Source organism: Sphaerodactylus townsendi, linkage group LG01 (genome assembly GCF_021028975.2).
Source record: "Sphaerodactylus townsendi isolate TG3544 linkage group LG01, MPM_Stown_v2.3, whole genome shotgun sequence".
Lineage (NCBI taxonomy): Eukaryota > Metazoa > Chordata > Lepidosauria > Squamata > Sphaerodactylidae > Sphaerodactylus > Sphaerodactylus townsendi.
In genome coordinates this window covers 75903000-75929693 of record NC_059425.1, presented here as the reverse complement: position 1 = coordinate 75929693, position 26694 = coordinate 75903000, and the positions used below count along the sequence as shown (strand labels likewise).

Below are 26694 nucleotides of genomic sequence, written 5' to 3'. Positions count from 1 at the left end.
GGCTGTCCTCTTCCTTGCCACCTTGTAAGCAGGATGGGGTGAGTTTCTAGCTAGTGAGTTTCTAGCTACTACTTTGCTCTCTCACACTTCCTGCCTACCTCTTGGCCTCTGTTCCCCAGGCTCTCCCTTGTGGTGCCACTGCCTCCACCATGAGGCAGCAGCTCCAGAGGAATGTTATTGTCTGTTCATATGTGCAGACAGCACTCCAGTGTTTTGATGGATTTGTTTATTCAATTTGTACCCCACCCATTCCCAACCAAGGTCAGGCTCAGGGCAGTTTACAGGGATTAAAATGAAATACAAAAATGTAATACGTTGTTATGGCTAAAACTTATATATACCTGCATATATATACACTTTTGACAGCAATATCAGATTAACTGACAATAATCTGAGCCCTTCAGGGAGGGTGGCTAAAAAATCAAAAGAATAAAATAAATAAAATATATCTCCTTTTCTAATGTTTTCTCCATGTCATCAAAGAGAAGGGTGGCAAGAACAAAAGGTACAAAGAAAAGAGGAGGGGTTGGTATCAATGATTAGTCAATGGTAATTAGTAGGAGGCCGGCATGATAGATAGGAACAGCAGGTGGCCTCAGCCTGGTGGAACATCTCTGTCTTGCAGGCCCTGCGGAAGTGGTTAAGGTCAGCTGACAGAGATCCACCAGGCTGGAGTCAGGGCTAAAAAAGCCAACCTAAAGTCCTTGGGGCCCAGGACCACCAGTAAATTACTGTTGCAGGACCAGAGTGTCCTCCTCAGGTGATACGGGGAAATGTGGTTCCAAAGGTACAAGGACCCCAGACCACACAAGACCTTCAAAGTCAGAACTAAAACCTTGAACCTGACCTGGTATTGACTGGTAACCAGTACATACAATGAAGCATAGTTGTTATGTGCTCCCTTACCTCTTCCCACCCCCCTTGTTTTCAATTTGTTTGTTTTTTGTAAACCTGGGGAATCCCCACAATCGGAGAAAAGTTTCTTTTGTGTGAAAGTGGTCCTGTTCCAAAGTGGATTTAGGTATCCACAGATTCAGACCTACTTCACTATTAGATACAAGGTACCATTATGCTTGTCAGGGATGCAGCATTCACCAGTGGAGTATCTGGTTCCTTAAAAGAAAAAAGAGCACAGTTCAGTAGAGAAAGCCTCCTTCATATCTGTCAATTTTTCATTGCAGTCAAATCGTGGTGGTGGTGGAGGAGTGGAGGAGGATAGCAGGTTACAAGTAAATCTTGGAGGAGACAAGGATTACTTCAAGTTATTGTGTTATAAGATGCCTGGAAAGGGCAGATTCAGATGTTTAAAAAATGAAAGTGCTGTTTTTCCTGAGTTTCTTATTCCTTGATTAAACTGTCAGTTTCAGCCTTTGCTGTAGACATTGAAAGATCTTTTGTTGAGGTTTGTTTTTCTAATTCTATTTGGTCTCCTTTAAAGGCCATACATCGCAAAAAGAAACCATGGAAGTGAGCCTTGACGTAACAGCGCTCAGCATTCTTCAGCAGCCAGAGAAGCTTCAGTGGGAAATAGTTGCAAATGTACTTGAAGATACAGTGAAAGATTTAGAAGAACTTGGGGCAAACTCTTGCCTGGCCAACTGTAAGAGTGAAAAGATGAAGGAAAAGCACCTGGAACATCATAACATTCCCTTTCCTTGTTTATTAGCTGGAGGTTTATTAACATACAAATCACCTGCTACCTCTCCTGTTAGTAGTCATTCTCAGAGGTCATTGGATGATTTAAGCAGGACTCACGGTGGCAGTGTGTCAGACCAGGGATCAACTGACAATGACTCCTGTGCTAATTCAGAACTAAATTCTCCTCTGGTAAGGAGGACGTTGCCTATATTGCTGCTGTACAGCATTAAGGAATCTGATGAAAAAGCAGGAAAAATCTTTTCACAGATGAACAATATCATGAGTAAAAGTTTACATGATGACGGTTTTACAGTTCCACAGATCATTGAGATGGAGCTGGATAGTCAGGAGCAACTGCTGTTACAGGATCCCCCTGTGACTTACATTCAGCAGTTTGCAGATGCAACAGCTAGCCTAACTTCTCCAGACTCTGACAAGTGGAACTCTATGGTTCCCAAGCCTGGGACTTTGGTTCAGTGCCTACGACTGCCAAAGTTTGCAGAGGAGGAGAACCTTTGTGTAGATTCAATCACTCCTTGTGCAGATGGAGTTCATTTGTTGATAGGACTGCAGGCATGCCCTGTTGAATCCCTGAGTGCAATAAATCAAGTAGAGGCCTTGAATAATTTAAACAAATTAAACTCGGCACTATGTAACCGAAGGAAGGGGGAGCTTGATTCCAGCCTTGCTGTAGTGAATGGCGCAAATATCAGTATGATCCAGCATGAGTCACCAGCAGATATGCAGATGCCTTTAATAATCCAACCAGAGCAGCGGAGTGCTAGCGGTGGTTACCTAGTACTTTACAAAATGAACTATGCCACTAGGATTGTGACTCTAGAAGAAGAGCCTGTAAAAATTCAGCATATCAAAGACCCCCAGGACACCATTACCTCAATGATTTTGCTCCCACCAGACATACTGGATAATCGAGAAGATGACTGTGAGGAGCCTGCAGAGGACATTCAAATAGCTTCAAAGAATGGCAGTGAGAGAGAGAGAAGATCAGAAATCTCTACTCTTGGGCATCTGGTAATAACCACTCAGGGAGGATTTGTAAAAATACTAGATCTTTCAAACTTTGACATTCTAGCCAAAGTGGAGCCACCTAAACAGGAAGGGACTGAGGAACCAGATAAATTTGTGTCTGTAATATACTGCTCAGGCACTGATAGACTTTGTGCATGCACCAAAGGTAAGAACTCCATTGAATTCTGCAATCAAATTTGTAAAACAGAAATTTACATAAGGTGTTTGTAATATATTCTTTATTGAGATGTTAAAGTACTTCTAATATATGCACTAGAGCAGGGGTCTGCAACCTGCAGCTCTCCAGATGTTCATGGACTACAATTTCCATCCGCCCCTGCCAGCATGGCCTGCACTAGAGTATTCTTTTCCATAATGTTAGTCATCTTTAAAAGGATAAGGCTCAGTTCTGACATGTCGAGCCACTGTTTGTGGTAGCCTTCAACTAGATTGTGGTAGAATGTGGTAGAATTCAACATAGCTTGAATTCCTAAATTGGCAGGCAGACTGTAACTTAGTGCTATTGTTCCCCTTCATTTTGTGTCTGCTCGACACCAGCCCTGTGGCAGTGGCCTTTGGAACAGCCATAGTGGCTGTAACCATGATTTGTCAGTTCAGTCACCATGCCACAAACCATGGTTTGGTGCATTGTCTGAGCTGAGCTGGGACCCTTTTTACTGTAAATTATTAGTGTTGGGATGAGAAACCTTTGTTGTTGTTTTTACTTCCTTAGTTTATGAAAGATAAATTTGGGCAGTGGTCTTAAGTGCACGACCTAAGTTTTGACAGATTACAGAAAGCTTCTTCAATTTCCCAGAATTTGTGAAACCATATCGTCTTTGTGTCAGTGTAATGGTGACTGAACCTGTATGCATGCAGCACTGGCTATCTGGTTTCTTCCCCTATTCATTGATTTCTGGCAGTGATCTCTTGACCTTTAGGAAGGCTGGGATTGCAAATTTACATAGCGGATTAATCAAGAAATCTAAAGCTCCAAATAAAATAATTCAGTAATAAAGAATGAAATTTCTTGCGTGCCAAATAGGGTTTACTGGGCTGATCATTGTTTCTGTGTGTGTGCTGTCAAGTCACATCTGACTTACGGCAATCCCGTAGGGTTTTCAAGGGAAGAGGCATTCAGAGGTGGTTTGCCATTGCCTGCCTCCGTGTGAGCTGAGAAAGTTCTGGGAGAACTTTGGCTGGCCTGAAGTCTCTCTGCAGCCTTTGTGTGGAGCAGTGGGACAAGATGCTGGTAGCTATACAGACTTTTCCCTGGTATTTCCTAGAAAATCAGAGGAATTATTAATATAACTAGGGGAAAGGTTAGTTTTATGTTTGGCTGTACACTTGTATTTTATGGTGTGACCGAACAAGGGCACATTCTAATATAAGTTGCTTGTTACCTCTTTGTGCCCTTCTGTACAGTCCCACGTTGGGACTGTGCTTGCACAGGCCAGCCACAGTAACTAAATAGCAAGCTTCTGTGAAGGTTTGAAGATTAGAATCTTCTGGAAATAATATCTTTGCTTGAGTATTATTTAACATTTAAAAGTGATTGTATGCATGTGTATATTTTATATCTTGTGTGCTTAAAAAGAACCTTGGATTATTAGCACATGCCAACCATCATATAATTAAAAAACCTCTTAGTTGCTTTTTGAGAAAGGGAAAAATATATAGGAAGGAAGGAAGGTCTTAAGAAAACAAAGACATGGGCTGCTGCAAATTCCAAAGACTCATATATATGGGCAAGTCATATGATGTGTTTTCATATGATGATTGAGTTGGATCTGGTTGATGTAAGGGGAGGCAAAGACAACCTGTGACTGTATTTCATTATTCTGGTAGCCCTGCTGTTGACCTCTGCAGAGCATTTGCACATATAATTTTGAAGGTGTCAGCAAAAATGGTACTGCATTGCACAGTTTGAGCTGTTTTCCAGATATTCCTTTTAAAGAAATCCGATACATAGACCAATGTTAAGTATGGATGTTTCTACTATTTGCATTCTGTATGTGCATGCTCTCAGCTTAATCTAGGACTATGTAGTGAAAATTTATATGTGTAACTGAATGAGAGTAAAAATATGATTTTATAAAAATTAAAAATTAGATTTTTAAAATTTAAATTGAAATTTTAATTTAAATCATATTTTAATGAACTGCTTTTTGAGGAAAATTCTGTTTCATTGTAGTCCAAAGGTTATTCATCATGAAATAAGGATTAATTTTTATAATGTACCAATGAAACTGTATAATCATGCAATGTTTAATTTGGGGGGGGGGTATTTGAATTCCATTGATCCATTCATGGTGTCATACTCTTCTAGAGGTTTCTGTTAGTATTTTGAGCAGTTTTTTCATTCAGCGGAAATTATCACAGATGCTTTCTTTTTCAGTTCTCAAAACTGAATTTGTGTCTGCAGAGGTAACATGCTTCTTCACAGTAAAAATGTTATAACAAAACAAGGTTGAGAAAAAGACTTTAATCCCATTGTTCCTTAGCAAATCTATGATGACAGAATCAACCCCTTGCCTCTTTAGTGCTAAATTTCAAGAAGTTTAATGAGGAGAAGATTGATTGAAGTGAAATAGATCTGCTCAACCAGCTAAGTTTGAGGAGGGAGAGACAAGCAGTGAAAATGAAAGTGAAACCTTTTGGTCAAAATATTCTTCAGATCTTTGTGTATATAGCCTGAGGGTTATCTAGTTTTTCTCTCCCTGAAGAAGCAAATCTATAATGGCAGCAGGCTGTAAAACAGCCTCTGTTTAGGTAAGACAGGCAGGCATGCAAAATGCAAATACTGCAGTATAGAAATGCAAGACCTGGTGGCCAGAATGAAGTTGTTCACCTTGCAGTAATTTCATACTTCTCTATCTATATATTTCTAATAGTGTAAACAAACCATTAATTTTTGATAGAACTGTAAAACTGATCTAAAACGTTATTCTGAAACAAAACTTTCATCCAGTTGTAAATGAGTGTTTATGTAGAAAACCATGATTTAAATCAAGTCTTACTGACTAGTGATTTAAATCAAATCCATCCTGAACCAAATTTTAGCTAAATAGGCACCTAGGTTCATTATGCATACGCGGAAAGGATTTGAGCACACACAGGCTTATCTAGATTCTGGCTAGCATCTGTATTGTGTTTCAATCTAAATTGACAATTTTCTAAATTTTATTAATTTTGAATTTAAGGGTCTGTTTCAAAATCAGACCCAGTGTGCACTTCATTGTTCCTAAATCACTTAATAGTGTATGTTAGTATGTTCAGACTGTGGAACATCTTTAAACATGACGATGTAAGAACCTGAACTATGTTCTGGGATCTCGGGGGGGGGGGGGTGGTTGCTTCAACCTTTTGGTTCAAAAAACAACCTGAATAAAAGTCCCCTCTCAAATCTTAGTAGTGGACTTCCTAACATTGGACTTTTCAAAAGGAAGAGAGTTCTGTCTGGAGGTACTCTCCTGATAAATTTCAAATAGCCTGTTGAACCCTTTCCTTTCCTCTAGTCTCCTCCTTCCAGGCAAGCTTATTAGAACATCAACTGGAGCTGTTCCGAAAAAGGAGACCATAGATCAGTAATTACAAAAACTGCCTCTTAAGGTGATCAGAGGTGGACTTTCTTCCCTATGAAGAAGGGCTTATGATTACTTGGAAAGCTCTATTCTACTGAGCTACCATATGTAGCTGCTAAAACTATCCTGATAATGATTGCCCAAGTGACAGGGGTCTTGGTATAATTGAGTGACAGGTGATTTGTTTTGAGTCTTTTAGTTATCAGCAAGCATTTTAAGTACTCATAGACTCCTAAGGAGCTATGGTCTAAATTCTTGCCAGGAAGATACCTCAAACAGAGATTAATGTACCAGCTTCCATTCAGGCTGAGCATTAGGTGAGAACCGGGACTTATTAAATGCTTTTGAGATGCGCAGAAGTAGTGGTCTGATAGCAGTATTCCCTTCTGCCTACAGTGACTACAATTGGGGGTTTGTCTCTGAACTCACAGGTTGAAAGCATTACATTCATGAGTTTTACTAATCCTTTTAAAATCCACCTAACCTAGCTTCTGTCTCTAACTTTGTGCTAACGTATCTACTGTGAATTTAGTAGCCAGATACCTTTAGAAAGGGAATTGTCTTTATTACTGTTTGTGATTAAGGTATTGTTTAACTTGGATTCTTCTAAACTTGTGCTTGAATTCTGAACTGTGCTTAGGTGGAGAACTTCATTTTCTCCAGATTGGAGAGACTTGTGATGATATAGATGAAGCTGATATACTTGTGGATGCATCGCTCTCTAAAGTGGCAGAGCAGTTAACAGAAGGTACCAAGCCTTTATCGAATCCTTCCAGTCCAGGCATTGCAGGTAAATTTCAAATACCTGTTTGGCAAATGGTCTTATTCTGTTCATGTTTTTGATGTACCTTTAACAAATCACATAGTGTTTAATTAAGAACTCCTGTGTATTTTACACAGCAAATGCCAGATGAGTCCTTTATAATCAGAATGGACTGAATTACATAGCCTGTGGTTATTTTGCAGAATTGTGCATTCAAGATCAGGATTAGCAGAATATATTGCCCTGCTAAAACCCAGTGCACAATGACAATAAAATGCTTATGCTTATGCTTATGTTCTGATTTGAAACAGTAGTTTTCAGTGTTTTGTTCATAAGTAGAGAATTTCCTATAACCTGTAATGTACAAAATCATGCTGTAATCAAAATGTAATATGTGTGTGTGTGTTTTATCCTTGTGCTGATTATTAGTTGGCCTAGTGCACACTGAGCTTCCTTTCCTTCAATTCTAAAACAGGAGTTGATCTTCTGGTGGACCAGCCATTTTCCCTTGAAACTTTGACGTCTTTAGTGGAGCTGACTCGTTTTGAGACTTTGACACCACGATTTTCTGCCACAGTTCCTCCATGCTGGGTTGAGGTCCAACAGGAGCAGCAGCAAAGGAGGCATCCACAGCACTTGCATCAGCAGCATCATGGGGATGCAGCTCAGCATACTCGGACTTGGAAGTTACAGACAGACAGGTGAGAATTCAATGCATGGACCATAATAGTTGATCCAACAGATTTGTTCATGTGTTTAAAAGTGGGATCTACCACATCCTGTAATTCAGAGCTGTTGCTAATGGGGAAGACTTCTGATCCAAAAACTCTCTTAGTACTACCAGATAGCGTTTTGTCTGAGAAGGTTCAGTCGTTCTCGATTGAAGCGGAGGGCATCTTGAACTTTCAGTGATTCACACCACTTGCTCAGGACCAATTTTAACAACTTCTGTTGGGAGTCACGCAACCCAGTTTGCCTCCTGCCTTATTAAGGTTTTGCAGCTGGGGGGAAAACTCTTAGCAGTGGCTTCACCCCCCTTTAAAAAAAACCCCTTGCCTTTCTCCTACAGCTATTCAGATCTGGAGTAGAGTCTTCTAATCTCTCCAGCCTATCTTTCTCTTTGCACCTTCTTTTCACATCTCCTTTCAGCTCTGCTGCTTCTTTTGTTTTCTTTGAGGCTTTCACTGCCCTCACTCCCCCTCCTTCCTCTTAATGACTGCCACAAGTCCCAGAGGCTTTGGAGGGACACAGATGATAGAAGAGGTGAACTTTCTATCATAGAGCATTGGAGAGGTGTTCCTCACAGAGAGTACTTTAAAGTAAAAGTGCTGAAAGACATACCATTAAAAAGGCAGGAAAACAGCACCTCAGGTGCAAATGGCTCTCTAGGCTGCCAGTTCAGCTCCTGACAACTACGATGGCATGCCACAGGCTTTTCCGCTGGAACCTCTGCATACATATGGATTCCTTGACCATCAGAATGGATCTTTAACGGGGTAATGTACAGTATCCCCCGCCCCCTGGCAGCAAGCAGGTGGATTCCTTGCTCACTAAGCTGATGGGAATTCTAAGGAGAACCTTGACAGGAGCTGCAAGGAATACATGAATGCTTCTCTCCCAATAAAAGAGAGCTTGATCCCTCAGGGCTATGTTGGCATGCTAGGCTCTGCCAAAGGAACTGCCCTATCCAGACCCCATCCCAGGGGTCAAAACGCTCCAATCTGAGATCACTCTTGCCTCCCCCCCAGGAAATGTCCAGGTGCAGTGAGGGATATGCCTCATCCTCTTGGGACCCTTGTTCCTATTGGCTTGGGAGCCTTTTCCTCCTTTCTTGCTACCTCTGCCTGCATCTAAGGCAAACACTGAGGGATAGAAAGCCCCTCATCACAATAAGACCCTGAGAGGGAGCAGGGAGTGTCCTCCCCAGAAGAGGAGTTAATAGCTGCTGAGCAACCATCAGCCTGTTCAATACAGAGGACTACCAGTCCCTATTATCCTCAGCCATCCTGGCCATGTCCTTCAGAGAAACCTCTGACCCAGTATTCTCCCTCAGGGAGTGAACCCAGGTATCAGGGGAACAAGGATTTTTTCCCCCTCAGGACTCTCACCTAAGGAAAGTCAGTTCCCCCTCCAACTTTCTTCAAAAGGGTGTTGAAGGGAGACTGGGCCAAGTCTATATTTAACAGATAGTTACCAGCACATTACCAAAAAGGTTTATTCTTTGGCCCCTCACACTGTGTAATTGCTATAGGGCCCCCTGTGGAATCTCTGGTCACACCATTACAGTGACTACAGAATGGCAATAGAGAAGGGCAACTGCACTCTCAGGGTACTCACATTCTTTGCAGATGCTAGGAATGATCCTTGCATACTGCTTTAGAGCAGCCACTTATACTACCAGGTGTGCCTGATGGCTCCGTTCTTGGCAAGTAGATCTGCCCTCTGAATCCATAGTAATGGTATATGCATTCCAAATGGCATATCCATTTCAGAGTAGAAAACTATTTCGGGAAAGTCTTGGCATGATCTTGGTGAGGCTAGAGATTAAAAGAAACCATGCCCAGAAACGTGCAGAGAGACTGTAGGAAAACCTTCCCTCCTCATTCCTTGCACTCCCACTACACCTTATCCTGGACCAGACCAGAACAAGGGTGGTCCTAGTAGTGTAGCAGCAGAGGCTTCTTTTGAAGGAACTCCCACACCAATAGATCATCCCAGTTTCAGTTCTTCAGGTCCAATAAGTCTGGTCAGCTTGAGAAGCAAGGAAAACCATGATGCCAGGCACCTTCCAATGTGTATGTGTGAAAGTGGTGGTGATGGCGAGTGGGGCAACAGGAATTCCAAATCCAGTGGCTTCAGTTCCAGCCAAACTTTTGGTATTGGCACCCCCCCACCATATTTTTCACAGTTCTCAAGAGAAGTACTGGAGAAACATTCCAGACCTGAAGTTTGTGAACAGATATGTGATCCGCAACTGTTTCTGCGTGGAGATCTCGTGATCTATCCCAAAATCCTTTTTGCACATTCCCATATTTCCTTGGTCCACAATGACCAAAATTTCCAGTTCAGGTCTCTCCCATTTGGCTTAGCATCCACCTTCCAAGTCTTCTCCAAGGTCCTTGTAGCACTGATTGCTCTGATACAATGGCATGGAATATAAATCCATCTTTATCTGGATGATATCCTGATCTGCTTTCCAACTTGGGACCGGGAATTCAGGGTTCTCATTCAGCTCTTAGAGATTCACGGCTTCATCCTGAACAAGGAAAGATCAGTCTTACCCATCACAGAGATTACAACGCCTAGTGTCATCTTAGGCAGGCAAAAAGCATGTTTTTTTCTTATGGAATACAAGACTTCCAAAATATCAAGCTCAGCCAAGAAATGGTCAAGTCAAGACTGCCCAGTTTTATGCCTTTGGAATGCTTTGAGCAACTAGTGATTTCCTTCACAGTGACAGTTCCAAGCCCACTTCCACTTCAGACCATTTCAGGGGTTTCTCTGACCATATCAATTAGATATGCTGCCCAGAAACAACAAAATCCTGGTGTGTGTGCTTGTGTGTGTGTGTGTTTGAGACAGAGCGTGGTCCAGTGCTCCAACCCCAAGAAACTTAGACAGGGTCAATCCTACCTCCTGGAGCATACCAAACAACTCCTTACAGAAGCTAGTTTGTTAGGTTGGAGAGTGTTGCTGCTCGACCATGTCACTCAAGGTGCCTGGATGTCAAAGGAAAAGATGATGAACGTCAACACATTAGAATTCAGATATGTTCTCACCTACTTCCAGACAGACATCTATAGAGTGACATGTCCTTATCAGGATGGTCAATATTTCAATCAAAGTCTGCATCAGCAAACAGGTGTTCCTGATCATCCATCCTACATGCAGAGAGCCAATTCACCCTTCCTGGGTAGAGAACACATTCAGGGTTTGCTGAAGTGCCAGATGGACTGGCGGAGCAGACAGACCATCAACAAAAATGAATTGTCCTCACACGGGAGGTCTCCTTATAAATTGCAGCAAGGGTTGGGTTTCCAAAGGTCAGTTTGCCTGTGCATCCAATAATCCAATACTGGGATTCTTCTCCAGATGCCATCACCCTTAGTCAGAACAAGCAGATGCTCTAACTTCCTATGGCATTCCTACCCTTTCTGGTGATTCCAGAAACTTTGCTGAAGGTAAGTCAGGAAGAAGTGGAAGTGAGCTTTGTGGCTCCAGTTGGCCCACAAACCATGGTTTCTTAAGTCAGCTCTCAGTTAAACCCTCTTGGAAGAATGCAGTGATCCAGGACTTGTGCAGTAGTGTCTATTTTGACATCTGGACCTAGATGGCTCCATCTGACTGTGGCTCTTAAAAGGAATGGACTTCTTATTTCAGGCTACTTCTCAGCAGTTGCAAAGGCCAGCATGGCCTCTAGAAAGACCTCCACATGGCACATCTACAATCCTATTTGGGAAACCTTTCAAGGTGTTGCTAGTGCAAGTGTGTCAGTTATCTCAACCCTGGCCTGGGTCAGTTGCTGGCCTTCCTACAAGAAGGTATTCATTAAAAAATAAAATTAAAATCCCCCCCTTGTTGCCAAGTGACTGTTATAGCCACATCAATATCTAAGACAACGGGTGTCCCCTTATTAACATGGACTGCATCCTCATATGGGGGTTTGCACACGTCAATCCTATGATCTACAGTTTCCTGTCATGGAGACTTCAACGTAGTTTTTTTCAGCTCTCACTAAACTTCCTTTTGAACTCCTAAAAGAAGTTCTCCTTAAATGGCTACCCATGAAAACTGTCTTCTTCATGGTGGTGATTTCAGCTAAGAGATAGTTGGGAACTGGGAGCCTTGTCAGCCAGGGAAGGGCTATTTGACGTTCACAAGGACAAGATGGTGCTTTGATTGGATCCAGCCTTTATTCCCAAGGTTAACTCATTCTTCTGTAGGAGTCAAGAGATTCCTCTTCCTCCTCTGTTCACTACCTAGCCTCCCCAAAGAGAGGGAGTGGCATTCACTAGCTCTCTGAAGGACCCTCAGTATTTACCTCTGACATACGGAGTCAGTCAGGAAGACAAGCCTTATTTTTTTACTTCATTAACAGCCCCAAATAAGGGGAAGAAGTTCAGATCTGCCACACCATTCAATAGTATATCTCCCATGGCAGTTCCAGCAGAGATCACAGCACACTCTGTGTACAGCCACTGTGTACAGCCACTGCTGCAATCTTCAATCATGAAGCCTCAGTGGAGGAAAGTAAGCAAAGAGGCCACATGGTCTTTAGTTTCAACATTTGTTAGACACTATGAACTTGACTGCCCCTTCTTGGCCAATGCTGCCTTCAGTCATAGAATGCTGGTAGATGATAGTTATTGTCCATCCCTCTCTTGGGACGCTGCTTTTGGAAGTCCCAAAGTTCATGATACCCTCCTCCTCAAAGGAACCTTGGATACACACTGTGAAGGTTCCTTCTGCTCTGAGGTTAGAAGGGCATCTTACCCCACCTCCAAAAAGAGAGAGTGAGAAACACAGAAAGAGAAGACAAGAGGAAAGCAGAATTCTGAGTCTGATTGATGCTATGTGCTCAAACCAGGGGGGAAGATGCTTTCTTGCTCTAATCCTCCTTAACCCCACTCATATTGTTTCTGTGGTTATCAGTCTTTTTGCTTCTAATAGTGTTTTTTACCTGTTCTGGTATTATTTTATCTTTGTTCTATTCCTTCCTGTCCTTGGATTCATTATCTCATGAAGTAACCAGTCTTAGGCGGGTGACTCCCAACTGGGAGACAGGAAGTTGTTAAAGTTGGTCCTGCCTCCCTGAGCAATTGGTGGGAATCACCCAAAGTTCAAGATGCCTTCCTAACCTCAGATCAGAAGGAACCCTCATAGTGAGTTTCTAAGGTTCCATTTCTTGCATTTGGCTATCATTCTCCAGAGCTTTCAGGGTTAGTTCACAGATCTATAAAACTTATTGTAAATTCAGGTAGCCACTGATCCTTTTTATAGCTGAAATTGTAGTATGCTTGTTCCATATGTTAGATCTGATCTACATATCTGGCAGAATGAGGTGATAATGAAGTGGCAAAATGCTAGATTGTTCCCAGACCCATATCCAGAGAATTCTTGTTGAGGGGGTCAGGGAAGGCTCTAGGGTTCTCATGTGCTCATCAACTTAAACTCCGATATTGTGCAGGTCCCAATGTCACGGGGTGTCTCACTGAATTGTTGTACTAATAGTAGCTCTTTCTAACACTGCTGAGAAATGTTGGGGCTTAAGGCTGCCTGGTATGGTGCCTTGTCAGTCATTTGGTCTTTTTGCAGGGAAGAATTTCTTTTCTGTAGGGAAAGGTTCTTGAGTTTAAACCTGCCTGAGGATTATGCCTCTTCACTCTTTTAGTCTGAAACCAGTGGTGCGTGTGTGTATATTGAGGACAGGAGCTTTGTTTATGTCTAAAAGGCATTCTGTACCTCCTCAAACATACTCAGAGGCATGCATTCCTTTACACAGGCGTCTAGACCAATGTGTTTTGCAATTAATTATTAAAACCAGACACCAAACTGGATGAAACTAGGCCTTCCTTTTTCTACTTTTGCCCAGCACTCACTTGGCTTCTACTATTCCTGAGGCCAATTCCCCACTGCAAACAGTAGAGGTGACCTCTCCACTGTATAATAGTGAGTATTATAAATCTTACCCAGTGCTCTGCTTAATATTCTCAAACAAGACTTGTTGCCTCTGGGGTCTTCTGAGTTAGCCTGATAGAGAGTCAGTACACAACTGAAGCAAACAAGACAAGGAAAAAGCAGAGCAGATGACAATGGATTTGATCAGGATTGGTTTAACTGACTCATCTCCAAATGGCTTGCAGCTTCCTGTCATGCATTCATTTCAAGGAGCACAGCCACATCTGGTCACACAGTTTGTTCCTTATATCACTGTAACAAATTATACAAAAAGTTAACTTGAATAGCTATAGTAAAACAAAAGATACATATCAGCATCTACATGACTTTTTCCTCTTCCATTGGTAGCAATAGCTGGGATGAACATGTCTTTGAACTGGTTTTGCCTAAAGCCTGTATGGTTGGACATCTGGACTTCAAATTTGTTTTGAATTCGAACATCACAAACATTCCACAGATTCAAGTGACTTTATTGAAAAACAAAGCTCCAGGCTTGGGGAAAGTCAGTGGTAAGCCAAGAGTAAACAGATTGTCTGTTTTAATATTTTGTGTTTAAAGGTAAGGTTGGTAAAATGTATATATGTTGTGAATGGATTTTGTGTGTTGAAAGTACCAAGGCAATAGCTTAAATCTGAATTTTGTTCAGTTTTCATCAGTTGTGTTAAAACAAAGTTTCCAGCATGGCAGGGGGTTGGATTTGATGGCCCTTGTGGTCTCTTCCAATTCTATGAAAGTTGGCTTTAAGAAAGTACTTTGCTGCTGAACGTACCTTCAAAAGTTTTATGTTGACTTGATAAAGTGGATCTGTTTTAAAAACAAAAATACTAGAACCAGGTTTATTGATAAACAGCTCAGGAGGCAATAGCATTCCTTCAGAATAGCATAAGGGTATGATTTTTCCATGTGTATGAGTGATTTAAGATGGTGAGATAAATGCTGATGAAGTTTGCTTTGCTCTGAATTATAGTATCCCATTCCAGTTACATTTTAATCTATTAACTTTCTGCAAATTGTACCTGTGTTAATGACAATTGTATCTATGGGGACATTTGTAAAATGCACAAAACAAAACAAAACAGACAGTGATGAGGAAAGCAACATGGCAATTTTGCTTTGGCAAATAATTGGCTGCTGGTAGCTTCTTTGTTGCCATAAATGGTACTGGCATCAGGTCACTGCTTTCTCCTAGCAATAAAGATTTCTCAGGCCACTTCCACACATGCAGAATAATGCACTTTCAATCCATTTTTACAAATGTTTGCAAGTGGTTTTTCAATTTCACACAGCTGCAAAGTTCATTGAAAGTGAATTGAAAGTGCGGAATTTGAAAGAAATTCTACATGTGCGGAAGGGGCCTTAGAGTAGAAGAGGGAATTAACTATGTACTACTTTCTTGTAATGCTGTGTAAGCTGGCATAGTGATGCCTAGGGAGGGAGTGGGGCAGCACATGGAAGCATTTATTACTTGTACATTTAAAATATGGCACTGAAGGATATGTCAGGGATTTCCTCTCTCTTTCCCCAACCTCTGCACAGAGCAGCCACATAGAGATTTAATGCTTGGTTCTAAATATTTGGTTATTATGCCCAGACATTCAAAATGCCTTGTTTAGTCCTGGCTGTCATTCAGTAAGTTACTGATCATAAAAGGGTAGGTTTCATACCATAAACTATTTGAACTTGCATAGCATATCTAAAAAAAATTTTGGAGCAAAAAATATATTGAAAATACTTTATTGATTTTATCAAGAAACAGCAATTTAGAATTTTTGAAGAGAAGTGTAAAATGTCTTTATTGGATTCCACAGAAGCAGCTGTAGACAGGCAGATAACTTTTCCTCTGTCTCCGGCGCATAATGTTGAAATGGAGAGGAATGGAAAACCAGGATTAGATGATCTGAATGAAGAAATGCAAAATATGGATGTAGAGGAGTCACAATGTGAGTAATTCTGAACTATAGCATTCCTTTAAAATAACAGTTGGTATTTGTAATCAGGTGTTTTGGGGTTCGCTGTTGCCACTGCTTAGCTGTTCTGGTATTTCTCTTATTTACTTTTATTACTAAAATTTGAGTTCCACTTATTAGCTCAATACTCAGTTCTGAAAGCAGCTTACATGAAAATTTCTTTAATCAGAAGAAGCACTGCCATGTATCCTGTTGCTCTACTGAGCAAAGTTAGAAACCCCCAACAGAAGAGAAAGTAAGGCTGCTTAGATTGGAGGAACTTCTTTCACTCTGATAGGATTCATGTTCCACATGGTTTAAACCAAAAAGCAATGCAACTGAAATCATTATAGAGGACCTAAAGACTTCTAAAAAATCAGGTAGTGCCAGACATGGAATTCTATTACCAAGAAAAGTGCTGAGCTGTTTCACCTCATTTTGCCTTCACTAATGCTTATGGGAAGAAGACACTATTGGCCATGCTCCAGGACTGTGCTAATTCCATCAACAGGCTGAACATCATAGTAGCCAATTAAATGGGTCCCCACTTTTGTTGCTTCTGATCAATCATGCTAAGCATCTACAGGTTTGCAGAACAGCAAAACAGCTTGGCTACAGGAAGTCTGGAGAGCTAGAAACTAGAGTGCGCTAATTATGTACATCCTTATAGGTTTGCATCTTCCATTAAAAAAAACTGAAGGAAGAAAGGATTCACTTGATAGTGTGGCACAACATAAATTATGTTCATCAATCCTGCTTTCATGTTTGTTTTGAAGGCAGCCCACCTTCTAGAGCCAGGGGGTACTTGGAAAAAGCATGAGCACAAATTGGAATCTGTGGCAGAAGAGGGAATTAGTGGAGATTATCTCACTCCTGTTATTGGAAGATTTAATCTGGATCCCACTCACTAGCATTCAATGTATTGTTGAAGGCTTTCACAGCTGGATTCAACTGGTTGTGATGGTTTTCCGGGCTGTGTGGCTGTGGTCTGGTGGATCTTGTTCCCTCTGTGATACACCTCTGAAGATGCCAGCCACAGATGCAGGTGAAACGTTGGAAACCAGATCCACCAGACCATGGCCATGCAGCTCGGAAAACCCATCACAACCACTAGCATTCCTTTAATAGCATTCCTTTAATTCCTTTTGTAGCACTGTATATATGTAGGGTTTTGAAACCATAATTCTGTAGTGAAAAATACAGTGCTTTGTTATTAATGCAATATCTCAGACCTCTTTTACTAGGATAACTTTATGAACATTTGTGAATGGCTAATGCAATATTACTTTTTCAAACTTTTTTTTAAAAGGTCTTCGATTATGTTCATTCTTAGAGGATCATAAAGAAGATATTCTCTGTGGTCCAGTATGGTTAGCTACTGGACTTGATCTTTCAGGGCATGCTGGAATGTTGACACTTACAAGTCCAAAGCTTGTTAAAGGTAAAATCTTCCTAGAATACTTTGAAATGAAACTGCAAAATATGAGTCACTTTTGGAACCTAATGGATACATATCTGCCTGCTTGTGTTACCCTAGTCCAAGATTAAACTTGCTTTTAGAGAGTCATCTAAGAAGTGAAGTATTGAACAGTATGTGTAAAAGTACATGTAAAGTAAGTTAAAGGTTTTGTTTTTTACACTTTGTGTGTGTGTTTGTCTAGGGATGGCAGGTGGCAAATACCGTTCATTTTTAATCCACGTGAAAGCTGTGAATGATAGAGGAAACGAAGAAATTTGCAATGGTGGAATATGGCCTGTTGTGAGGATACCATCTCTAAAGCCTCAAAATAGCAAGGGTCATTCCCTTGCTTCTCTTCTGGCAAAAGTTGCAGCAGGCAAGGTATTTAAATAACATATCCAGAAAGCATGGTCAGAATCATGCTGCTCCTTACCTGCTTGTAGAAATTCCCTTCTGATTGTTTCATTTTTAGTGTATGACAAAAAAAATGCCTTCAACGAATAATGGGCTGTTTCAGAAGGTGCCTTAGGTGTTAAAGTGTTGTAGAAGAAATTTCTACTAGTGCCATAATTTCCAACTCAGGCTGCAGACCCCCATACTGCTTATTGTCTGTAAGGTCATGGAGCCCTCGGAAGCAGCTTTTGGGGTAGCATAACGTGGGAAGGGACTGATTCTCTTCCATGAACTGAACTGTAGGTTTTTTTGGATCCAGCCCCTTGGATTCCTGTTTTCTGAAACTTCTTTCACAATATAATTGTGAAAAGAAGCAAAGAAGAAAATTTATAGAACCTGAACTCATTTGATTTTTGGCAATTGACTTGTCTCTATATGGCAGGTTTTTTAGCAATGCATTGAGTCCAGTGGAAAATCTTGTGGAAATAATGAGTGGAATGGATCCTTTTTTTCATCTTCTCCTCCTCCAGCCTACTGTTTGTCTCCAAAATCATCTCTGAGGGTTGGGAGATATTTGTGAATGCCACAGTACATGGGCTACAGGTGAAATAGCTACCTCTGCTAAATTGGTGCTACTTCTTAGTAAACTTGTGGTGGCGATAAGGAGATGAGGAGAGGGGCAAAGCAGATGGGGCAAAGCACCGGCATTTCTGCTGAATTTCTTCTGATTACTGTAGTTGCCATCCTATCTGGTCTTTGTCCTCATTCTACATACCACAGTCCTCAGCATAGCCTTTCTAGTGGTCAGAAGGGGGCACTCTGTTCTGCCTCCTGCCACTGGAAGAACTGGTGAGATATAGCCCACTGTATATGTGTAGGAAGGGAAAATGCAGTATAAACTTTGTACAGAGATGAATTGTCGAAGGGTTTCACGGCCAGATTCAACTGGTTGTGTTGGGTTTTCCGGGCTGTGTGGCCGTGGTCTGGTGGATCTTGTTCCTAATGTTTCACCTGTATCTGTGGCTGGCATCTTCAGAGGTGTAACAGACTGTGTAACACAGTGTGTAACAGACTTCCCTTTGTGATACACCTCTGGAGATGCCAGCCACAGATGCAGGCGAAACGTTAGAGACAAGATCCACCAGACCACGGCCATACAGCCCAGAAAACCCACCACAACCATTTGTACAGAGAGTTGTCATTTGAAACAGGTATCTTCTGTTGTTTGAAATAGCAGGCATGCAAACTGAATTAACAATCTAACTTTAAACTAATTTTATATAAATGTTCTTGCTATAGATAACTTACTGTTTTGATTGCAGTCATGATACAACTTTTGAAACAAATCGATTTGGTTTGTTAATTATTTTTATACATTTGCAGGACAAATCATCCAGTAAAACCGAAGCCAGCAACTCATCTCGGAAATCAGATAACCTTAGAGGATGTGATTTGCTTCAAGAAGTCTCTGTAACTATTAGAAGATTTAAAAAATCATCTGTTTCAAAGGAAAGGTTTGTCTATCATTTGTAATTTTGATTTATAAACACTGCAGTCCACATGCCTAGTTAGGCAAGCTCTTTCAGTTGCTCTTCAGGTAACACCTCACCCCCATTTAAACAAAATTTTCATGTTTACTATAGAATTCATTAACTCTGGGCCTGTATCTGCAGTCTTGAGAGCTGTATATTTGTACTTCTCATTGTATGTGTGAGTTGATTTGAATATTTGGGCAAGGCTTGTGATAGATGTGCATTCATCCTTCTGATTTTCTGGCATATTTTGTACAACGTAGTGCCCCAAAGCTTCAAAATCCTCAGAGACTTAGACTGCTTTTTCAGAGGAGGATCCCATGAGAACTCTTTAAAGTGAAATTTAGGAAGAAATTGCACACACACTAGCCTCTTTGAAAGGCAGCTCTTGCACTAAAGCAAAGCAGTTTTTCTTTTTGAATGTGTGTAGGGGCTTGGAGGGGGAGTCCTGTTGAAATAGCCAATGAGAGAAAAGTTCTTAAGTGTTGCATATTCCTGCCCTGGTCCCTCCCTTTTGGCCATGAGCTTGAGCATTATAGTTTTAAAAAGCTGGCTTCTTTAATACCCATACTTTCAGCAATGAATTCTCTCCCTGTACTTTCTTTTTTCCCTAGAGTTCAGCGGTGTGCAATGTTACAGTTTGCAGAATTCCATGAAAGACTTCTTAATACTCTCTGCAAAAAGGCAGAAGATGGAATTGTGACAGAACATGCTCAGAGTCTTGTGTTAGATATTTTATGTTGGCTGGCAGGAGTTCAGTCCAATGGACCGGGCAGGTAAAAACTGTCAGTTCTACCATTTGTTAGAAAACACCATTTATTTTAAGGGTTATGTTTGAAAGGTTGAATTTGTTTTTCAGTTCAAAAGAAACAAATGAGAGCTTGCTGACAAAAACAAGGATGTGTCTTTCTGATATAGTACGAGTTTGCTTCTTTGAAGCAGGTCGAAGCATAGCACACAAATGTGCACGGTTTCTGGCTCTCTGCATAAGGTTGGTAAAGAGTGGTTTATATTTGAGTGCATTTGTGTTCTCATGATTGTGCATTTCTTTATTGTGGTCCAGGTCCATACAGGTGCTCCATATGGTCTATGAAAATAGTGGATGAATATCTCCCATTTACCCAGTTTACATGAAAATGGAGTCCTATCAGGGTCCTAGGACTAAAAGCCGGACTCTCTGTCTCAAGGGAAAGAAATTAAATTGACTTCTTCCCTTTTCAGCCACCGTTGCTTACAGTCTCTTAGCTTCCATATCACCTTAAAAACAGCTGCTAGGCTTGGGTCCAGACTAATAGATCTGGAAGGTCTAGGATTTCTTCCTGACTCTTGTGGCAGCCAGAAACTACTCCTGAACTCTGATTCCTGGGTCTCTCATGGGTACAACCTCATGATAGGTGACAGGGAACCAGTAGTTCAGCCCTAGGAGCTCTAATTGGTTGCGTGTCACCAAGACATTACTATCCTAATTAAGTTGTCATAATTATTTCTGGTTTTTATTGTAGTGAACTGGTTTTTATTGTAGTGCAGAGGATTTCTCTACAGGGATAGATACACTCTTAGACAATAGTAGTGAGTGGCACTGAGCTTTCTCTGTTTCTATGCATTATTCTGAGAATTTTTTCCGGGCCCCTTTTTATCTCTGTGCTGCTGACCTCTGGCTTGAAGCTACTAACTAGTTTCTTTCAGTTTCTAGTACACAGTTCCTTCCAGCCAGCAGGTGGGAAGGATTAGAATTTGGGTTAGGACTTTTTGAGTCATAGCTCCATATACTCAGCTTAGCCTCTGAGTACAGACCTTGGATGAACTCCATGTAGACAATACAAATATTTTACTTCAGCTTGCTTTTAAACTGTAGCTGATGTGGTTCTCACTGCATTGTTTTGAAGACAGAGACCCCTTTGAGGCATGTGTAGCTTGCCATGTACCCTTTCAAAAGAGGGCCAGCCTGGGGTATCTTGGACACCTGTGAGGGAGGAGGGTCAAGCATGTTGTCTGCTTGTAAGAGAAGAGGGCAGGGTTTGATAGTTCATGAAAAAAATTAAATCAGAATGGGAGTCCTCGTGTTGCTGAAGCTGGAGAAGTCCTGACTACATGTTAACAGTGTAACAGCATGATCATAAAAATAAAGTCATTGCATTTTTTTTTCTTATAGCAATGGAAAATTTGAACCAAGTCAACAAGGATTTGGCTCAGTCCTTCTGAAGGCTTTGCTTGGCAATATGGCCTATTTGCCTGCAGCTGCGACAGGAGGCGAGTTTGTTTTTTGTTGTGCAATTCAATTACGTGTGGGTAATGTGCATGCATATCCCTCCTTCCCTTTCTATAAAAATATATATTGAAAAGCTGCTTTAAAACTGAAACACTGTTGCTAATTTTCCTAGGTTCCGTGTATTGGTATTTTGTATTGCTGAATTATGTAAAAGATGAAGATTTAGCTGGCTGCAGTACTGCTTGTGCATCCCTGCTAACTGCAGTGTCCAGACAGTTACAAGACCGATTAACACCCATGGAAGCTTTACTTCAAACAAGGTAGTAGAAGAAACATATACATTTTCAGAGCGCAAAAATAAATACAGTCTGATTACTGGTATATTCTCCAGTTGTGAGTTGCATGCATGTCCACGTGTTTCTGTCAGTTTGCAGATATTTATCTGCTCACCCAATTGCCCATCCAGTTTTTTCTGTTCCTGTGATTGGAATAAGGAGCTCCCTCCTGTCAGGATGAGGGCCATGTTTTTCCAGTTAATCCCGAAGAAGAGAAAGTGGACTCTTGTCCTCTATGAATATAGAAACAGAGCTCTTCTTTGACTTCAGGTTTTCATCTGGTAATCAATGGTCCTTTTATTCTCACTTCAATTTTGAGGTGCAGCTCCAATTCTTACTGCGTAAATATAATAATCCATCAACTGATATGGGCTGAATTCCTTGGAAAACCAGAATTAGATTTTTGGGACTCCCTATTAGTCTTATTCTGTATGCCTTTCCTCATGGCAATTAAAATATTGAGTTAACCTTCTCTTTGTAGGTATGGACTATATAGTTCACCTTTTGACCCAGTGCTCTTCGATTTGGAAATGAGTGGCTCTTCTTGTAAGAATATATACAACAGCAGCATTGGCGTGCAGTCAGATGAGATTGATTTATCTGATGTCCTTTCAGGTAAGCATATTCATTGAAGTAACTATCAGGAGAGTAGAGCGGACCTACCTATAGTAGCAGACACATGGCGAGGTTCAGGTAGTTCAATCTGCATATATACTCAAAGCAGCCTCCCCATTCTTCTTGGAATAAGACACTGGTCTACCAATTTGAGATGTTCTTTCCACAGGAAGGCTTTCTTTGATAGTTGCACTATACAAACACTATGCAAAGTTCTAAAGCTAAACAGGACTAAGCACTAAGATAAGTAAGAAGCCTAAAGATACATACAGAGTTCTATTCACAGCTTTATAATGTTCAAGCTAGCACTTTGCCCAGCAACAGAGTCACAGTCTCTTGCACCAATCATGTTAAAGGTCGACTATCACAAGTTGCTCCAGACTTTCTGACTCCTTCCTTGTTGCTGACTCAGCTATCTGTGACCTAGGATGGTGGTGGCGACCCTATGGCACTCCAGATGTTCATGGACTACAATTCCCATCAGCCCCTGCCAGCATGGCCAACTGGAGTGCCATAGGGTCACCACCAGCGACCTAGGAAATGAACCTTCTTTTTTCACATATCATAACAGTAACTTCTGCTATTGAATTGCAAAAAACCCCCTACCTGTACAATATTATTCTTATTTATTTGTATAGAACTTGTGTACTGTATGGTTGAAAATTCATAAATTGCTTCATTACATTTGTCAAATCGTTTCGTTTTGCTTAAAATTCAAATATGTATATTTTCTTCAAAGCCCAGTGTATGGTTAAGAACTGCCTCAGGATAGAATGTAATTGGATAGATCAAATGCACTAGTTTTTTGTAATTGGACACTGCACAGTTCTACTGTTCCAGTGTGACACCTAGGCACAGAGTTCTGTAAGAATGTTGTCAACTGAAATATCTTCCTGATGTGTCACCTAGTAACGTGCAGGTTAAACCTAGTAACTGAAAGTCAGTTGGTGTTGGGAATATTTATTCCAGACTTAGTGGTTAGGAGTATGACTGAACTGTATCTATTACAATGATTTAATTTTAATGTACAGGTTGTCATGAAAGTAAATTGAATGAAGCTTTTTTATTATTATTCAGGGAATGGTAAGATAAGTAGTTGTGCAGCTGCTGAAGGCAGCTTCACTTCCCTCACTGGCCTCCTGGAAGTTGAGCCTTTGCACTTCACCTGTGTTTCAACTAGTGATGGAACCAGGATAGAAAGGGACGATGCAAGTACGTTTACTGGTATATACAACATTTTATTATTTCTTCTTAAAACAGCCAAACTATCGTGATATGCCAATAGAACCTTTCTGGCTAAATAAGATTCTAGAATAAAAGGATTACTTTGAGCCCCTATAACTTAAAATTAGACGAAAGTAAGATCTCAGAGTCGTTTAAAATTTAGTGGGTTGTGGGAGAAAAATGTAAATATTGAATGTTAGCATTTTGAATTCCTTGTTTGCTTAGCAAATAGTTTTGAAACATTGTCTTCATAAAATGTAAATCTTGTGATGGTGAAAGTAAATCTTGCGAAGAAAGGAAATAACTAGACTTTCAAAGCTGCTTTCCTATTTAGTATTTGAAAGCCAGTATGGAGTAGTGGTTAGAGTGTTGGGCTACACCTGGGGAGACCCTGGTTCAAATCTCACCTTGTCATTAAACTCGCTTATTGTCATTGGGCCAGTTATACTCTTTAAGCCTGCCATTGGAACCCCATTGCTATGGGGATAAAATGGAGGGCAACTTATTGATACTATCCTGAGCTCCTTAGAGGAAAGAATAGACTGAATATGTAATAAAGTTTTGTTACAAAAATGTGAAATGGGGCAGTGCGGGGGGAGGGAGAATACGTGGTCTGTTGCCTTTCTACAAATATGTTTTTGTTTCTTTGTTTCATGCCAGTGAGTACGTTTGGGGTTACCCCATCAGTAGGTGGCCTCTCATCTGGGACAGTTGGGGAAGCTTCGACAGCATTGAGTTCAGCGGCCCAGGTAGCTTTGCAGTCTCTCTCTCATGCAATGGCCTCAGCCGAGCAACAGCTCCAGGTGCTACAAGAGAAACAGCAGCAGCTTTTGAAGCTTCAGCAACAGGTTGGAGGCCATCTCTTTCATGATGTCTCTAAACTTCAAAAGCTGAAAGAGTAGTTATCTTTAAAAAAAGTGTTTAAATTTTTTACACTTTCAACCAAGAGCACATCTTCAGGAGCTAGCAAAGAGGGCCATTTCATACATTACTAAACTCCTAGATGGAAAATGCACATGATCAGCCCATGGATTTCACTTTAAGCCTTACACAGGCTTATATATATATTGTGTGTATGGGAATTTTGTACTTGAGTTTAAATTTATATTTTGGGGGAAAAAGGCACTTTATCTGTCTGAAAATGAAAAATGCAATTGGCTTTATTCTAATTTTTTTAAAAAAATAAACAGTTGCTCTTTAGTCACAGACCTTTAGCAGGATCACCCTTGGACTCAAAAAGGAAGAAAGCAGGCATTAATGGTTCCTGTTCTTCCAAGTGTGTTTATTTGTTCCAAGACACTTGGGCTAAACTACTTGCATTTAAACTAGTAACCTACCCACATTTGATTTGTGTAGCTTATGCTTTTTAGATTAATCAGTTCAGTTCAGAAACTTCAAGGCTGAGGCTACAGTTTTATAATTTCTGTATAGTTAACTTCCAAGTTTACCATGTATCTAGTTCACACTGTTTCCTATCAGGTACTGACATATACTCAGTGGGGTTTCATATTGCTTGGAGTTTTGTGAACTTGCCAGATCTTATGTTGTATGTGGAATTGGGGGGTTAACACTTGGTGCCTCAGTGTGTGCAGGCAAGGGAACCTACATTTGTGAGTATACAAGCTGGTCTTTAGTTATGCTACAAGCTGCTCTTTAGTAATTCAATACCAATACTTGAAAATACATTTTATTGAGTACTGCTGGTCTCCACGTAAATTGTATAGAATTAATTGGTCAGTTGACTTTTATTGGAGTACTTTTGCCTACATGGTCTGCATCAAGGTTTTTTTGGTAGGAAATAAATTTAGGTGAACTAGTTCTTATAAATTCATGTTTTTTTCTTGCTCTGTTTATCAGCTTTTTTTGCCTACCTTGCAACTTCCTGTAAAAAAATTGTAACTTTAAAAGAAAGCTGAGGCTATTTGCTTGTATTTAATTTATTTTGTTCTGTTGGTGCTGCTTGTTGCTTGATGCTTTATTGCTAATGCCTTTCCAGGCAGCACTGGCCTACAGTACATATGCTTCTTTTATTTTCCCTGCAGAAAGCAAAGCTGGAAGCAAAACTACACCAGACAACAGCAGCAGCTGCTGCAGCAGCATCAGCAGTTGGTCCTGTTCACAACTCTGTGCCTTCCAACTCAGTAGCCGCCCCAGGGTTCTTCATTCATCCGTCGGATGTCATCCCACCCACTCCTAAAACAACCCCTTTGTTCATGACTCCGCCTCTAACTCCACCTAATGAGGCAGTTTCTGCTGCTATCAATGCAGAGCTTGCACAACTTTTCCCGGGCTCAGTCATTGATCATCCACCAGTTATTCTTTCTGCACACAACAAAAATGCAAACAAGTCCAGAACGGTAACTAAAAAGAAGAGCTTTAATGACATTCCAGTCTCATTAGTGTTAATGACAGGAACCTTGAATGCTTGTTAGCTTGACTGTTTACCTCAGCATAGACAGTGTATTTTGACAGGTCGTGTTGCTGAAACTATGGAACCCCTTGACATACAATATCCTCAGATTTATTAAGCCTGACCTCTTTATAGGGAAGCTTTAATGCAAATGAATAACTCATTATTGTTTTTGAAATTTTCCATTGGAATGCTTATAAACTAATCCATATACACTGTAATGATTTTGAGCTCTTCAATCTTGAGTTTTCAAAGGCTGCCCTTTTTCTTTTGCATGTGCAGTAGCTAGTGACAAAACTTGTATGCGAAATATAATATATGGTTATTTTTTCCTTCTTTTAGAATCCACTTGGGACTGGACTGGCTCTTGCAATATCGCATGCTTCACATTTTCTTCAGCCTCCACCTCATCAGTCCATCATTATAGAACGAATGCATTCTGGTAGGTTTTTCTGATTATTATGAACTCATTCCGTTAAGGGTCCAAATAATGGCTGGGACTAAAAAGCAAAGTTGCAAAAATAGTGAACTGTGAAGATTCGCTCAGTGGAATTCTGGATTGTGGTTTTGAAAGTGGATTGCTATACTGTATTCATCTACTGTTTTTGAAAGCTCTGTTAACTTCAAAACAGTCTGCAATTGTGGCATGGAAATGAAACAGAAGCCTAAGATGTCTTTTGAATTTGTGGAACTAGTGCATGTTTCAGCTGCTAATTGCTGCTCTATCCAGTCAAATGAAAACAACTGTGTACTAAGCAGAGGAAAACAGTGCAAGAACAAGGACAGACCTTCCAGTTGGTTATTTTACAATTGTCTTCTGGACGGTCACCCTTTGAACCGACATGTAATTCATACTTGTCCTTACACAGTGACTCAATT

General features: G+C 40.7%; 1 protein-coding gene across 5 annotated transcripts in view; it reads left to right on the top strand.

Moving 5' to 3' along the window:
• Positions 1-26694, top strand: part of BIRC6 (baculoviral IAP repeat containing 6) — a 160796-nt gene that overhangs the window by 27081 nt on the left and 107021 nt on the right. For 2 of the 5 annotated variants that reach the window (XM_048484197.1, XM_048484162.1), the window contains exons 10-26: positions 1439-2833; positions 6892-7041; positions 7490-7715; positions 14041-14201; positions 15501-15632; positions 16948-17079; positions 17300-17478; positions 18874-19004; positions 19637-19798; positions 19882-20013; positions 21175-21272; positions 21404-21551; positions 22048-22181; positions 23259-23405; positions 24066-24253; positions 25448-25762; positions 26158-26257. In XM_048484197.1, coding sequence (XP_048340154.1) covers positions 1439-2833; positions 6892-7041; positions 7490-7715; positions 14041-14201; positions 15501-15632; positions 16948-17079; positions 17300-17478; positions 18874-19004; positions 19637-19798; positions 19882-20013; positions 21175-21272; positions 21404-21551; positions 22048-22181; positions 23259-23405; positions 24066-24253; positions 25448-25762; positions 26158-26257 — 3930 coding nt within the window. The remainder of the gene's footprint in view (positions 1-1438; positions 2834-6891; positions 7042-7489; positions 7716-14040; positions 14202-15500; positions 15633-16947; positions 17080-17299; positions 17479-18873; positions 19005-19636; positions 19799-19881; positions 20014-21174; positions 21273-21403; positions 21552-22047; positions 22182-23258; positions 23406-24065; positions 24254-25447; positions 25763-26157; positions 26258-26694) is intronic. The other 3 variants (XM_048484188.1, XM_048484170.1, XM_048484179.1) reach the window with 3 other exon arrangements.